General features: G+C 38.2%; 1 protein-coding gene across 1 annotated transcript; it reads right to left on the bottom strand.

Moving 5' to 3' along the window:
- Positions 1 to 4,981: 4,981 nt before the first annotated feature.
- On the bottom strand, positions 4,982 to 13,538 carry LOC116152306 (protocadherin beta-15-like). The gene has a single exon (XM_031449186.2). It carries the CDS (start codon positions 13,309 to 13,311, stop codon positions 10,909 to 10,911), a length of 2,403 nt encoding a protein of 800 aa, XP_031305046.2. The 5' UTR covers positions 13,312 to 13,538; the 3' UTR covers positions 4,982 to 10,908.
- Between the last annotated feature and the right edge of the window lie 2,064 nt (positions 13,539 to 15,602).

Here is a 15,602-nt window from a genome sequence, read left to right as displayed (position 1 = left end):
ATGTTAACTGTAGCCGTTCCTACCATATAAAGGGTTTAGTGTTTGTCTTTACTGCTGGCATTTTGTACATTTGGCTGTGGAAGCAGCTAGATCAACCCTGATAAGTGAGGTACATGAATAGCTTTTATTTTTGTCACTGCAGCCTCTTTGTTCATGTGTTCATCATGCTAGCAGTGGTCTGGCTGATGAAGGAAGCTGTGTGATGTCAAATGGATCAATAATTTTGTCTATTTCAGTGTTTAGTGACCCTTCCTTGGTGGAATGCCCTCTGGTGGCCATCAACTTAACACATAAAGGTCTTCACACTTCGAGTTTACTTGTATATATTCAACATGCTTCTAACTCATTACTACTTATACTCAATCTTCCAGCTTTCCAGGACCCCAAGATTTTGTTCTCTAACACCTTTATTCAATGGGAAAAAAATAAGGCTCTTTGAAGGAATAGTTAGATACACATCTGGATTATTAGAAAATAGAATAATTTTGTGACTTCTTATATTTCCAGAAAACAAGTATGTTTCAAAATTATAGGTTGGACACCACGCACAAAAATAAACTCAAAATGGCTTAATGGCTTACACATAAGACAAGACACTCTTAGAAGAAACCAGGCAAAACATTATCTAACATAAATCTCAGAAGTGTTCTCCTATGGCAATTTACCCAAGCAACAGAAATAAAAGCAAAAATAAACAAATGGGACGTAATTGAACTTATAAGCTTTTGCACAGCAAAGGAAACCATAAGCAAAACAAAAAGACAACCTATGGAATAGGAGAAAATATTTGCAAAAGATGAGACTGACAAGAGCTTAATTTCCAGAATATATACACAGCACATACAATAAGAAAAAAACAAGTAACCCAATTCAAAATGGGCAGAAGACCTAAACAAGCAATTCTCTAATGAAGACATAGAAATAGCAAATAGGCACATGAAAAAATGCTCAATATTGCTAATTATCAGAGAAATGCAAATCAAAACTACAATTAGGTATCACCTCACACTAGGCAGAATGGCCATCATTCAAAAGTCCACAAGCGATAAATACTGGAGAGACTGTAGAGGAAAGGGAACCCTCCTACACTGTTGGTGGGAATGTAGTTTGGTGCAGCCATTATGGAAAATCAGTATGGAGATTGCTCAAAAGACTAAAAACAGACTTACCATATGATCCAGCAATCCCACTCTTGGGCATATATCCAGAGGGGACCTTAATTCAAAAAGATACATGCACCCCAATGTTCATAGCACCACGATTTACAATAGCCAAGACATGGAACAACCTAAATGTCCATTGACAGATGACTGGATAAAGAAGTAATGGAATACTACTCAGCCATAAAAATAACAAAATAATGCCATTTGCTGCAACATGGATGGACCTGAAGATTCTAAGTGAAGCAAGCTAGAAAGGGAAAGAAAAGTACCATATGATATCATTTACATGTGGAATATATATATGAAAAAAGACAAATGAACTTATTTACAAAACAGAAACAGACTCACAGACATAGAAAACAAACTTATGGTTACCAAGGTGGAAGGGAATGAGAAGGGATAAATTGGGAGTTTGAGATTTGCAGATACTAACTACTATATATAAAATAGATAAACAACAAGTTTATACTATATAGTACAGGGAACTATATTCAATATCTTGCAGTAACTTACGGTGAAAAAGAATATGAAAATGAATGTATGTATGTTCTTATATGACTGAAGCATCATGCTGTACACCAGAAATTGAAACAACACTGTAAACTGACTATACTCCAATAAAAAAAAGAAAAATTATAAGTTGGGCAAAAAGCCCGCAGGAGCCAGTTTGAGAAGTCTCCTGCTGGCCAAATTGGGATAGGTTAATTGCAAAACTGGACCAAAAATGTACACTTGATTAAAACAAGTTAAGTCCATAAATGCCACAAGTATATAATGATACTAAAAAGTAAAAGTTGATTATTTTCTTTTTAAATAATTTAGTTTTCTCTTTAAATAATTATTTATTGATCCTTTTGCCAATACTACTGTGTCTAGATGCAAGATCTCTTGAAAATATATACATTTGCTCATCACTTGCCAATTTCTACAAAACAGTCTACGTGGATTTTGATTGTACTTGCATTTCTGTTGAGCTCATTTTGGTAATGAACATCTTAATTCTGAGTCTTGAATCTATGAACATAGTACCTCTCTCCATTTACTTAAATCTTCTCAATTTCTCTTTGCAATGTTTTATAATTTTCAATGTAGAAGTCTTGCACATCTTTAGTTAAATCTATTTCTAATTATGTATCTTTCCAATGCTATTGTACATGGTAGTTTTTAACTTTATTTTTCATTTATTATTTGCAATTATATGGAAACATAACTGATTTTTATATATTAATCTTATATTCTGCAACCTTGTTAAATCTATTCATTAGTCCCAGTAGTTTTCTTATAGATTCTTTGGGATTTTAAACATACACAATTATGCCATCTATAAATAAAGACAAATATTTAAAATATCTGTGTGTTTTATTTATTTTTCCTGGCTTTTTATATTGACTAGATCTTCCATTATAATGTTGAACAGGAGTGAGAACTTTCTGATCTTGTCTGCAATATTACAGGGAAGCATTCAATATTTTACCAGTAAGTATTATGTTAAGTTTTAGGATTTTTGTAGTTCCATAACTGGGAGCAAGAGTTATTACCATAGAGGTTTATATTAGAAAATAAAAAACTACAATTTGTGAGCTAGTAATCACTTCAAAGATGAGTCAATGATAAAGCAATTCCATATTTACAACATTTTAAAGCTTTATCCTCTGGTATGAATTTCCTTATGCATAATAAGAGATGCACCTGAAGGTTTTCCCACATTGATTACATTCATTGGGTTCCTCTCCAATGTGAGTTTCCACATGTTTTTGAAGTAGTAGAGAAAACTAAAAGATTTTCCATTCTTCACAGTTCTATCTCCCAGTATGAGTTCTCACTTATTGACTAAAGAATGAGAAAGACCTGAAGATTTTCCCACATTCTTTACATTTATATGGTTTCTTTTCAGTGTGTATCCTCATATATTCACTAAAGTGTTAGGAATTATACTTTCCCACATTTGTTACACTTAGTATGGTTTCTCTCTAATATGAATTTTCACATAGCTTTGGAAGAATTAGATGTAAATTAAGATTTTCCAACACTCCAAACATTAATAGAATTTCTCTTCAGTGTGAGTCCTCACAGGTTTCTTAAGTGGTGAGGAACAGCTGAAGGCATATCTGCATTCCATATAGTGTTTCTCTCCAATGTGCATTATCACATGTACAGTAAAATGTGAAGGATGACAGAAGGACTTGTCACATCGTTTACAATTATAGGGCCTCTCTCCAGTGTTCGTACTCATGTGGTCATTAAAAGAGGAATGGGAACTGTACACTCTTTACATGTATTGAGATCTTTTCTGGTGTTTTCTCACTTGTAGAGTAAGCTTTGAAGAACAAGTGAAGGTTTCCCCACATTCCTTATATTCATAAGCCTTCTCTTCAGTGTGAGTTCTTATATGTACTGTAAGCAATGTAGGAGAAATAAAGACTTTCTCATATTCTTTTACATTCATTGGGCATACTTTCAATATGAGTTCTCACATGTGCTCTAAAGGATGAAGGACAACTGAAGATTTTTCCACATTTTTTACATTCGTAGAATTTATCTCCGATGAGAGTTTTCATATTTTCTAAGAGATGAGAGAAAATGGAAGCTTTTTCACATTATATGAATACACAGCTTCCCTCCACTGTCATTTCTTACATGTACAGCAGTGTACGAACAATGAATAAAAGCTTTCCTACATTTTGTATATTCATAGTATTCTTCTCCAATGTGAATTTTCACGAGTCCTAAGACATAAGGAATAGCTGAAGAGTTCTCTACATTCCTTACATTGATAGGGTTTGTGTCCAGTGCATGATCCCATGTGTGACTTAACAAGCGAATGATAAATGAAGGCTTTCTCACATCCATTGAATTCATAGGATTTCTCTTCAGTATGAGTTCTCTTATGCACTTTTAAATTTGGAATCTGACTGAAGGCTTTTCCATAATAACTACCCTCATTATATTTTTCTCTAGCATGAAATACCTTCTACACAGTAGATACTAAGGTATTTCTGGAATATTTTCCAATTTGATTATATTCATAAAGATTCTCCACCATATGAATTCTTAAATATCTTTACTGTGTCTTAGACTGATCTGTGCCATGGCAAAAGGATGATGATTATATAATAGGAAGTTTTTCATATTCTAGATGAAGTAGTATAATACTAATATAAAGCAGACTGTGGTAAGTGAAGGTTGTGTATTCTTATCCTTAGAGGAAATACACCCCAAAATGTTATAGGTAAAAAGTCAATTTAGGATATAAAATGAAATACCAAAAAAATACAGAATTAAGCCAAAAAGAAAACAGAAAATGAGAAACAAAGGAATGAAAACAGAGGGTATGAATAAATAATAGACAGAATTATATAAATAATTGTATTAAATATAAATAAAATGAACTCCCCAGTTAAAAGGCAGAAGTGATAAGATTGGATAAAAAAGCAAGATCCAATTCTATGTAGTTTACCAAAGAGGTATTTAAAATATAAATACAGGATGAAAGCAAAAGGATGGGAAAAGACACATCATGCAAATCCTAAGCATAGAAATATCAAGTGACTCTATTAACATCAAATTTAAACTATTACTAGAGACTAAAAGGGATGTTTCATAATGATTGGTGTTAATTCATCAAGAAGATACAATAATCCTACTGATGTGCACATTTTAATAACAGAGCTTCAAAATAGATGAGGCTTACAACAATGCTAGAACTGAAGGGAGAAATAAACAAATTCATAATCACTGAAGAATTTAACATTTTCCTCTCAGTAATTGATAGAACGTGTAGGAAAAAATGGTAAGAATAGAATATTTCAATAACACTATCAAAGCAATTCAGTTTAATTGATATTTATAGAACACTATACACAACCGTACAACACATATTTATTTCAAGCACACATGAGCTCATCAGGATAACCCATATGTTGGATAATAACAACAAAACAACAAAACTCAATAAATTTTAAAGGATTGAAATTGAACAGAATATGTTCTCAGACCAAAACAAATGATAGCCCTGGATATTTGGAAATTGAGCAACACTTCTAGCTAAGCAATGGGTCAAATGAGAAATCAACAGGGAAATTACAGATAAAGTCAAGCAATGGTAATAAAATCACCATGTATCAAAATTCATGAAGTACAGCTTAAGTAGGTATAGGAAAAGAAATAACATATGCGTGGAAATCAATGAAACAGAAAAGAGAAAGTAATAGGAAAATAACAAAGACAAGAATTGGTTTTTTTTTAAAGATTAGTAAAATTGATATACTCACAGCACTACTGATAAAATAAAAGGAGAGAAGACATACTTACTAATATTCAGAAAGAGGGGCACCACTATAGACCTTAAATATATTGAAAAGATAATAAAGGAATAGTATCAATAACTTCAAGCCAAAATATTAACATCTTAGATAAAATGGACAAAATGTTAAAAAAAAAAACACGTTACCAATTGGCACAAGAAGAAACAGAACACTGGAACTGCAGCATACCTATTCCAGAAATTGAATCTGCAATTCAAAATTTCCCCACAAAGAGAATGTTAGCCACTGATGGCTTCTGTGGCAGTTTCTATCATATACACAAAGAAGAAATAATAAATATTATACACAAACTCTTTCATAAAAGAGAGGTGGAATAAATAATTGTTGACTCAATCTATGAGACCAGTGTAACCATGAAACCAAACCTGACAAGGGAATAAAATGAAAAAATATAGAGACCAATATCCCTCATGAACATAGAGGCAAAAGTTCTCAACAACGTAGCAACAAATTGAATCTACTGAACAGACATTTTTCACACTGCTGTATGTCGCCTGGGAGAAAAACATATAAATAGCTTGCCTGAGGAATCACAGCCACACAGGTGCCCTTCCATCCCCAGCCTGCAGGACTCCAGTTTCTCGGATCTCCTTGGATTTTTGTATTCTTCTATTGCTGCTGCTTCTGCTGTCTCATGTTGGAAATGAAGAGGGACCTGATTCAGATCTCACCACTCAGATTTCAGCTGTGAACACCATCACTACTGCTATGATCCCCACTTGAACTTACAAGTTAGAAACTACCAACAGGACCAGGACCAGGGTAAGGCATGTGTCTCAGAAGCAAAATTAATATGTCACCCAAAAACTTAATAGTAAAGATAGATATCATTTAATGCAATAGTCTAAAAAATCATACTTCATGAAATAATTAATGATGAACAAAATATCAAAATTTTAAATAAAAACATGATCCAATTCCACACTTGTACAACTTGGCCTCACCCTAATTACAACCCTGTTACATCTTGATGTCAACTTTATTGTTTCCTGAGGTCACTGGGGAAAAAAATGACTGTATCTGCTTTACAGTTCCCTCTTTGGGCTGCTCCTTCAAAGTCAAGAGGGCTACCAAACTTCTTGATCCACAAATGCTGGCATTGTTAAATTTACACAGAGAAAATTTACACAGAGAAAATTATGTTTAGTTTGCAAACACAATCTACTTTAGAATATGTTACTAATGGCAATTTTATTACACACACTTATGCATTAAATGAGAACTATCTTTACAATGTGAAAAAGGTATGGAAAACCAATGTTATTCTGTTATATATCTGTGCATGCGTGCACCTCCACCATCTACTAGAGCTACCTTCTCCACCACGCCACACCCCGACATGCTCAAATGCACACACATATACACACAAATACACAAACACTGAGTGCAGCTGAGGAGTTCTAAAATTTCTTGAGGCATTACCATTCATGTATCATAAGGTTTTTTTATTGATTTTTCATATAACTGGAAGTAATGCTCTTTTCAAGGTATTCCAGATGAATCCAAGAAAGGTATAAGTAGTAAGCCTTTGGAGATGCCTTTAAATTCTACACACACCAATGAAGTATTTGTAAAGTCAGACTGGAGAGGAGTAATGGCTACTGACACAGTGGGGTCTCAAAACACATCTCTCTGTATATTGAAAAGGCTGTTAGGAATTTCTATTCCTTCCACCAGGCATTTTCTACCAAAACATGTAGATTGCTGATCTCCTCTCAAAGATTTTTAGGACTCATAGTCAATTTATTTTACTAAGTAAAAATTTTGGCCCTGCTACTTCCCTGCCTGAGAGGGAAACCAGTGTTCTGGATTGCTGCATTGCTGGTCAGAACACCACTAGTGCAGGTTTAAAAGTATAGCTAGCATTTATCAGCTCACTTTCTCATTCTATTCTCCAAAACTCAACTTTTTGGGTTGCTACTAGCCAAGAAGGTTTCTTTGAAAGTTCAATTATTTGTGTATATTTGTATTAGCCAAATTGAGAGATGACTGAATGAAGACAGAAGGTCAGCCACAGTAACTCAGAGAACCATCCCTTGATAACAGCTAAGGGAAAGCAAAACTACTTTTCTGACAAGCATCTCATACACCTTAAATAGAAAATCTGGGACCTTGTCAGACAACTGTATAAATCAACCTTACTCATGAAGAGGAGAGATGTGTCAGTTTGGAATGCATTTATCTGTAGTCAACAGAAAACCTGACTATAGCTGTCTAATGACATAGCAGTTTATAAAATGCAACATAAAGCCTGGGAGAAGGTGGTGTAGAGATGCTGCAGCAGCTTAACAATGCTACAAGAAGTCCAAGGGCTTTCCATATTATCATAATTAGTATACAGACCTTTGTTTTATGATATTCATCTCATGGTTGCAAGTTGGCTGCTTCAATTCTAGGCTTACTTGCAATATCCATGCCAATTAAGAAAAAGAAAAATGGGCAAAAGTCCTAAGGAACATGCTACCCCAGACTAGCCCTTCCAAAAATATTTCCCTTAAGCCCAGTTCCTGTCTGCACTTTCACATCACTAGCAATAACAGAGTCATATGACATTCCTACCTGCAAGGGGCTACAGGATTATGAATATTTTGGCCTAGTGTAGGGGAAGGCAAAGAAAAACTGGTCAGGAGATGGTTTTGTTGATAGTCATTTGTATTCATGTCCTATTGCTGCTGTAACAAATTACTACAAACTTAGTGGCTTAAAAACACAAATTTATTATCTTACTGTTCTGGAGGTCAAAAGTTAAACTGGGCTAAAGTTAAGGTAGAGCTACATTCCTTTCTGGAGGCTTTAAGAAAGAATACATTTTCTTGCCTTTTGTAGCTTCTGGAGGCTGCCTGCTTTCCCTCACTTGTGGCTCCCTTCCATCTTCAGACTCAGTAATGGCTGGTTCAGTCTTTAACATCACTCCCACACTGACTCTTTTCTGCTTCCCACTTCTACTTCTTATTAAAGACTCTTGCAATTACACTGGACCCACCTGGATAATCTAGGGTAATCTTATCTTAAATCAGCTAATTATCAACCTTAATTCCATCTGCAACTTTAATTCCCCTTTGTCACATACTATAAGATATTCACAGGTCCAGAGATTAGGACATACTTTATGGGGCTATTATTTTCCCTATCACAGTCCACTCTATGGTCCCCAAAGATCCACATCCATTCCACATTTTATATATAGTATATATATGGCCCTGCTACTTATATATATTATTTTATAATATAATTATATATTATATATTATATATATATTATATATATATAAAATCCCAAAGATCTCATCTCATTACAGTATCAACTACTCAGTGTGTATGCCTAATACAAATGGTGTACACCTGAGACACCCTTGGCTTTTTCTCAAGAAAAAGAATATGCTTTCCTAATAGTAAATCTCCTAATTTTAGCATCTTTTATAACCTAATTAAGCTTAGAATTTCTCAAATCATCATATTCTGGTTCCTTCTTGCTTAACAGTCTATCTCATTCCTTTCACATTCTACTATAGGCAGCAAGAAACCAGGCTGCACTTCAACCCATGCCTGGAAATCTCCTCAGCTAAATATCCAAGTTCATTGTTTACAAGTCCTTCCCCACCCCTTATTTCCCCTGCAGGACACAATTCAGCTAAATTTTCTACCATTATATAGCAAAGATTCCCTTTCCTTCAGTTTCTAATAACATTTTCCTCATTTCTTTCGGAGCCCTCATCAGCAGTGACTTTAACATCCATTTTTCTGCTAAGTCTCTTTACGCTTTGATTCAGGTATTCTATAAGGCAATATATTTTCTCTACCATGCTCCTTACTTCCTTCTGAGTCTTCACTAGAGAGTTGCTAACATCTGTATTTCAACTGTGGGTCCAAAGCAATCAATGCTTTTTGTAACATGCTCTTCAGAATTCTTCCAGTCTATGCCTACTACCCACTTTCAGAGCAATTTTGACATTTTTAGTTATTTGTTACAGAAGCACTCCAATTCCAGGTACCAAAATCTGTATCAGTCAGGGTTCAATCAGTCAGCAGGAGATAAATATATGAAGAGATTTATTGCAAGAAAGTGACTTACAAGGTTGTGGGAGCTGGCTGGCTAAGTCCGAAATCTGTAGAGCAGGCAATTAGAAAGGGCCAACTGGAAGTCTGAGGCATGAGCCGAAGCTGCTGCCCATAGTTGGAATTTATTCATCTCAGGGAAGAGTCAGTTCCGTTTTTAAGGCCTTTCAACAAGGCCCACCCGGATCACCTACGATATTCTCTCTAGTTTAAGACTAGCTGATTAGCAACCTTAATTCCTCTGAACCTTAACTCCCATTTGCAATACAACATGGCATATTCACAGGTTCCAGAGATTAGGATGCTGATGTCTTTAGGGGGCAATTGCTCTGCCTACCACAGCATTCTATAGTATCCGCAAAGTTATGAGGCTCCTGGAGATAGACGAGTCCAGACAACAGAGCTGATTACTTCTTCAAGTATTCAATCCCTTCACCAACATATCCTTTAATAAGTTTTCTTTAGTTAGTATTAATTCTACAATGTATTTTCTTTCAAATTCGTTATCAACCAGAACAATGTCACCCATAGGCAAATAGATTGGCATGCTGTGTCATCAAAAGCTCCTCTAGGCCCAGAATTTGGAACCTGCTTGAGAATCTATCTGCAATATAGCAAGGGACATTGCAGGCAACATATTACTTGGTCCTTTAGAGTATATAAAAACACCTTAGACACAGTCAATCTGAGTATCATTAAATCTGTCTAGAACTCTTAACAGGATCATAACTTCATAAGTTACGATATAAGGAAGAACCCATAAGTCTTTTCAACATTAACTTAGATAAGAAAGAACAGATGACAGTTATATTTTCATGAGATGGCATATGTATTTTAGAGCAAAAGTCTAATGATTTACAAGCTTAATTTTGAAATAAGCAGCACAGAATTATACATGTTGCTGCCTAACAGTAAAACAAAAATCCAAACAAAGCTTAGAAGAAACTGGATATAGGTAAACATAAATTGATTCCACCCCCAAAGAGAAAAGAGGTTATAGAAAAGTCATAGCTGCGTAGATAATAAAAACTAACAAGGAATCAGACATTATTAGGTGGTGTCATATAGTGAGAAATTACTTTTAAAAGTAAAATTATGTTTATACTGAGAGGTTAACTTTCATGTTATCCTTTAGGAATGAGTACTAAACCTTAATCAGGAATACGAAATTTCCTGATGTAAAATTTTTTACTAACACAATAATTGGAAAAAAATTACACAGCAACAAGGCCAACAAAACAATGAGTAACTTTACTAAGGAAAATACTAGAGAAGAACGAAAATAAGAATTAAAGATTACTACAGGCTGAAAAAAAGAAAGGGAAAGGTGAAGGAGACAAAGCTAATGTATACAGTGGGGAAGTTTCATATACCTAAACTACTCTGGAAAGTTGGCTTTACGTCCAGCTTCCTCCCAACGTCCTGACCTAGAATATTGGGTAAGACAGGCTTCAAGAATTTGAACTCATTACTCCCGGAATCTCCCGTCAGACACACCTCGTACTGGTAGCTGTGGGACAGGGTGCCGGTGCCGCTGACGTCCACCAGGTGGCCCGGGAAGGGGCCCTCGGGCACCGAGCAGCGACCCGCCCGCGCAGCCCCGCCCCGCCCGCACAGCCGCACCGCCACGAACACCAGCACCGAGAAGAGGAAGAGCGACGACACGGACGCCAAGGCCACCACCAGGTAGACGGTGAGCGGGTCGGCCGGCGCCGCGGCCGCCGCCTCCGCTTCCGCTTCCGCTTCCGGGGGCGGCAGGTGGGGCTGCGAGAAGCCGTCCACCAGCAGCACGTGCAGCGTGACGCTGGCCGACAGCGGCGGCTCGCCATTGTCCTTGACCAGCACCAGCAGCCTGTGCCTGGCCGCGTCGCGCTCGCTCAGCGGCCTGGCCGTGCGCACCTCGCCGTTGTGCGCCCACACGCCGAACAGCCCGGGCTCCGTGGCCTTGAGCAGCTGGTACGACAGCCAGGCGTTCTGGCCCGCGTCGCCGTCCACCGCCACCACCTTGGTCACCAGGTAGCCCGGCTCGGCCGCCCTGGGCAGCAGCTCGGTGCAGGGCGCCGAGGTGTTCTGCAGCGGGTACAGCACGAAGGGCGCGTTGTCGTTGTCGTCCTCCACGAGCACGCGCACCAGCGCCTGGCTGCTCAGCGGCGGCGAGCCGCGGTCGGCGGCGCCCACGCGGAACTCGAAGGCGCGCAGGGCCTCGTAGTCCAGGGACCGCAGGGCGAACAGGTGGCCGTTGTCGGCGTTGATGGACACGAGGGAGGCCAGGGGCACGTGCGGGTCGGCGGGCGGCAGCAGCGAGTAGGTGACCTGGGCGTTGGCGCCGGCGTCTGTGTCTGTGGCGCTGACGGTGCCGATGTGCAGGGCGGGGCTGTTGTTCTCGCGGACCCGCAGGGTGTAGGAGGCCTGGGTGAAGGCGGGGGCGTTGTCGTTGACGTCAGACACCAGCACGGTTATGTTGTGCTCAGTCTTCAGCCTTGGTGTCCCCAGATCTGTGACGGTGATGGTGATATTATATTCGGCTTTGATCTCTCTGTCCAGCTCCCCATTTGTTACCAGGGTATAGAAATTCTCTGCAGATGGTTTCAGGAGGAAGGGGAGCTCATCCTGGATGGAACAAGTCATCCTTCCATTGTCCCCTGAGTCTCGGTCTCGAATCCTAAACAGGGCCACTTCTGTCTCAGGGGAATTTTCAGGAATGGGGCTGGTAAGTGATGAAATAATTAATTCTGGGGAGTTGTCGTTAACATCTAGTACCTCAATGGAGACAGAACACTTTCCAGATAGTCCCCCACCATCAGATGCATCTATATACAGTTCATATGAGGATATTGTTTCAAAATCTAGTTTTTTAATTAGTCGAACTTCTCCCGAAATGCTGCTTAGCTCAAAAGTTGTGCTTATCTCTTGAGAACTATAAAAAAAGGAATACGATATCTCTCCACTTGTCCCTGTGTCTAAATCTCTAGCTGAGACCTTGACAATTAGGGCGCCTACAGGGCTGTTTTCTGGGACCTGCACCTGGTAGTGCGTCTGTGCAAACTCAGGGGCATTGTCATTGACGTCCAAGACCAAGATGCGGACCTGGGTGGTACCAGACCTGGGCGGAGAGCCGCCATCCAGCGCTGTGAGGGTTAATCTGAGCTCGGCCTGCTCCTCGCGATCCAACTCTTTGTACAGCACCAGTTCTGGGTATTTCCTGCCGTCCCCCCAGCTGCGGGTGGAAACGTGGAAATGAGAGTTGGGACTAATATTATAGTTTTGGATGTTGTTGTTGCCCACGTCCAAATCCTGAGCTGTTTTCAGAGGAAACACGGTCCCAGGAGGGCTGGTCTCTAGGATTTTCAGCGTCATTTCTCTTTCAGGGAACTCAGGAGAATGATCATTTATGTCTCTCACCACTAGCTCAGCTCGAAATACTCCCAATGGTTTTTTCAGTAACACTTGGAAACGCATTACACATGGATCTGTGGGGCCGCACATCTCCTCCCGGTCCAGTTTCTCATTTAATATCAACTCCCCAGTCTGCAGATCAAGCTGCACCCGGGGTTCGTTATCCTCAGAGACCACCCGGGCTTCCCGCGCAGCTAGTTCCCCCACTCCCAGCCCCAGGTCCTTGGCCAGGTTGGCCACCAACGTTCCGCTCATTGTTTCCTCCATCACGGAATAGCGACGGGATTCCCAGCCTGCAAAAGCCACTCCCAGCAAGATAAAGAGAATCAGGACTTGCCTTTGTTTAGGAAAGCGCTCCCCTCCAGCCTCCATGTTAACTCCCACAAACGCCTTTCCAGGAACAGGGCCCAGCTCTACCTTAGGGAGCGATGGGACTGAGACAATGATGGATCTCCAAGTTGGCAACCTGTCCAGAAATGTCGGTGAGTAGCGTTCTCTGCAGACTTACTGGTCCTGAGCTTTGCTTAAGGCTTTTCTCTTCCTCTGGAGAAGTGAAGTTGAGCTCGTAGCATTTCCTGGGTCTTTTTTTTTTTTTTTTTTTTTTTGACGCCTTAGCCTGCAGCGCCACCATGCGTTGTCTTCGAAAAGAACGGCTACAATTATACATATATGATAATCTAGAGGGCTATTCGAAGTTTGGAAATGGTGTGGGAAGATGATATAGTCAGAAAACCATGCAATTATAATTATTTGTTCCTTCATTCAAAGAAATATGATTCATATCTGTTTAATATGTTCTGAAATACACCAGCAAGCAATCCAGGCATTGTCCCTAACTTTGAGAACCTATAGTCTGGGTGGGATGCTCTGAGGAGAATTGAGAAGTGAAAGAAGACTTAATAGTGATCATCATTTCATCTTGTAAAAATAACAATATATACTTGTAATTTCTTAAAATTCTCTCAGCAAAAAGGATGAATTCCTCTAAATTTCCTTCCAAGTTTGAGGCATTGTATACGCCAGAACTGTGGTTTCCGTTGATTGAATCACATCAAGGAAAAAGCCACCAGTTAATTCCAGTTTATAATACCTATTCTACATAAGGTCAGGGAGTTATGATTTTATGAAACTTTCAAACTATGGGAAAATGCTTATGAGGGCACATCTCATATCTCTTGCCCTGCTATTTTCCCACTCTGTACATGGCTTTTATTATTTACATAATACAATATAGCATCAATGCTGAATAGAATGATTATGTGCAATACATAAATATGAACTATCTGTACACATCTGCAGATCTAACTCAGAATTAAGGTATGTAAAATTGAAAGCAAAACTGAATGTTTTAAGAGTAAAAGTAAAAATTAAGACCAAACACTGCAATAAATCAGAATTAGTGCCTCCTGTACATACTTAACTACAGATGAAAATAGGCATCACCATGATACTAATCTAACCATACTCATTTATATGTAAAAAACACGAGTTTCATACATCACAAAAAATAGCACAGAAGTGATATTACCAGACAAGCATCAGTGAAGTATACTGCCTCTTTTAGTTTTTATCTAAGTACAGTGCTGTAGATAATGCAGGCCATGAAGTACACCGAAGAACACTAGAGTCCTACACCCAAGTACAGTTAATGTGATAAAGCAGCCCTCTACAAGTGGTGTTGGATACCACTGAGAAAGTCTAGTGCAGCCATGTTGGTTATGATTTTCCATGCAGAAGGGTACAGTTACATTAATAACTGAAATCTTTAAAAAAGCTTTAAATATTTTTCATGAACCGAAACATTCAACAAAATATGCACATGAAAAATTATTCAGATACCTTTGCAACTTAAAATTCAGATGCATATTATTCAATAGAGCTGCAGTATGTGAACCCCAAATGTAGAGTTTTAATTTCTTCTTGTAAACAAATTAATCCTAGTGCAGTTCAATGTTACACACTTCTAGCAATGAGAGTAATGCATACATCTTCTGGTGCAGGGCAGCTTAATAAGTTTCAAAGATAGCTCAAGACTCTGTTGGCTTGATGTGTTTTACTTTTTATCCCTAGCATTGATCACCATCTTATATAACATACATGTACCTATTTAATTATTTATTCTCTGTGTAACTCTTGAGTTTGAGAACTTTGTTTTGTTTACTTCTACATCCATCGACATCTAGAAGAGTTCCTGTCACACTGTAGATGCTTAACAAATATTTGTTGAATAGATTAATGAATAAAAAACAATTAATTAAAAAATTCTGATAGATGGATTCTCCTCCCAATGTAGAAGCCCCCTGTTTTGCTGACATCCTTCTTCATTATATGAGCTAGATAAACAAGTCAGTATGGCTTTTTTCTATGCTCTTTTGAGTAGTAATTTGAGATAATTCAGAGTGATCTGAAATGTTTTTTCGTTAAATGGCAAAATCCCCTGGATCCCCTAAGCAAAGGAATATGTTATAAAAAACAAAGTGCATAATAACAAGCTATAATGACCCTACAAATAAGGTATACATCTCTTCTAGAACACATTTTACACTGTCAATGTTATTTTACACTAAAGCTATTATGACACAAATAATATTCAAAAACTTTCTTATGTAGAATTTATCATTTCTGTTATACACTCCAAAAACTACAATTTGGAAATATCCTCA

This window comes from Camelus dromedarius, chromosome 3, assembly GCF_036321535.1.
Source record: "Camelus dromedarius isolate mCamDro1 chromosome 3, mCamDro1.pat, whole genome shotgun sequence".
In the NCBI taxonomy this organism is placed as follows: Eukaryota; Metazoa; Chordata; class Mammalia; order Artiodactyla; family Camelidae; genus Camelus; species Camelus dromedarius.
The sequence above is the reverse complement of the archived record's forward strand: the minus strand, read 5'-3'. Positions and strand labels throughout refer to the sequence as shown.

Coding starts and splice junctions, on each gene's coding strand:
- LOC116152306 (XM_031449186.2), bottom strand. CDS start 13,311: ATGGAGGCTGGAGGGGAGCGCTTTCCTAAACAAAGGCAAGTCCTGATT.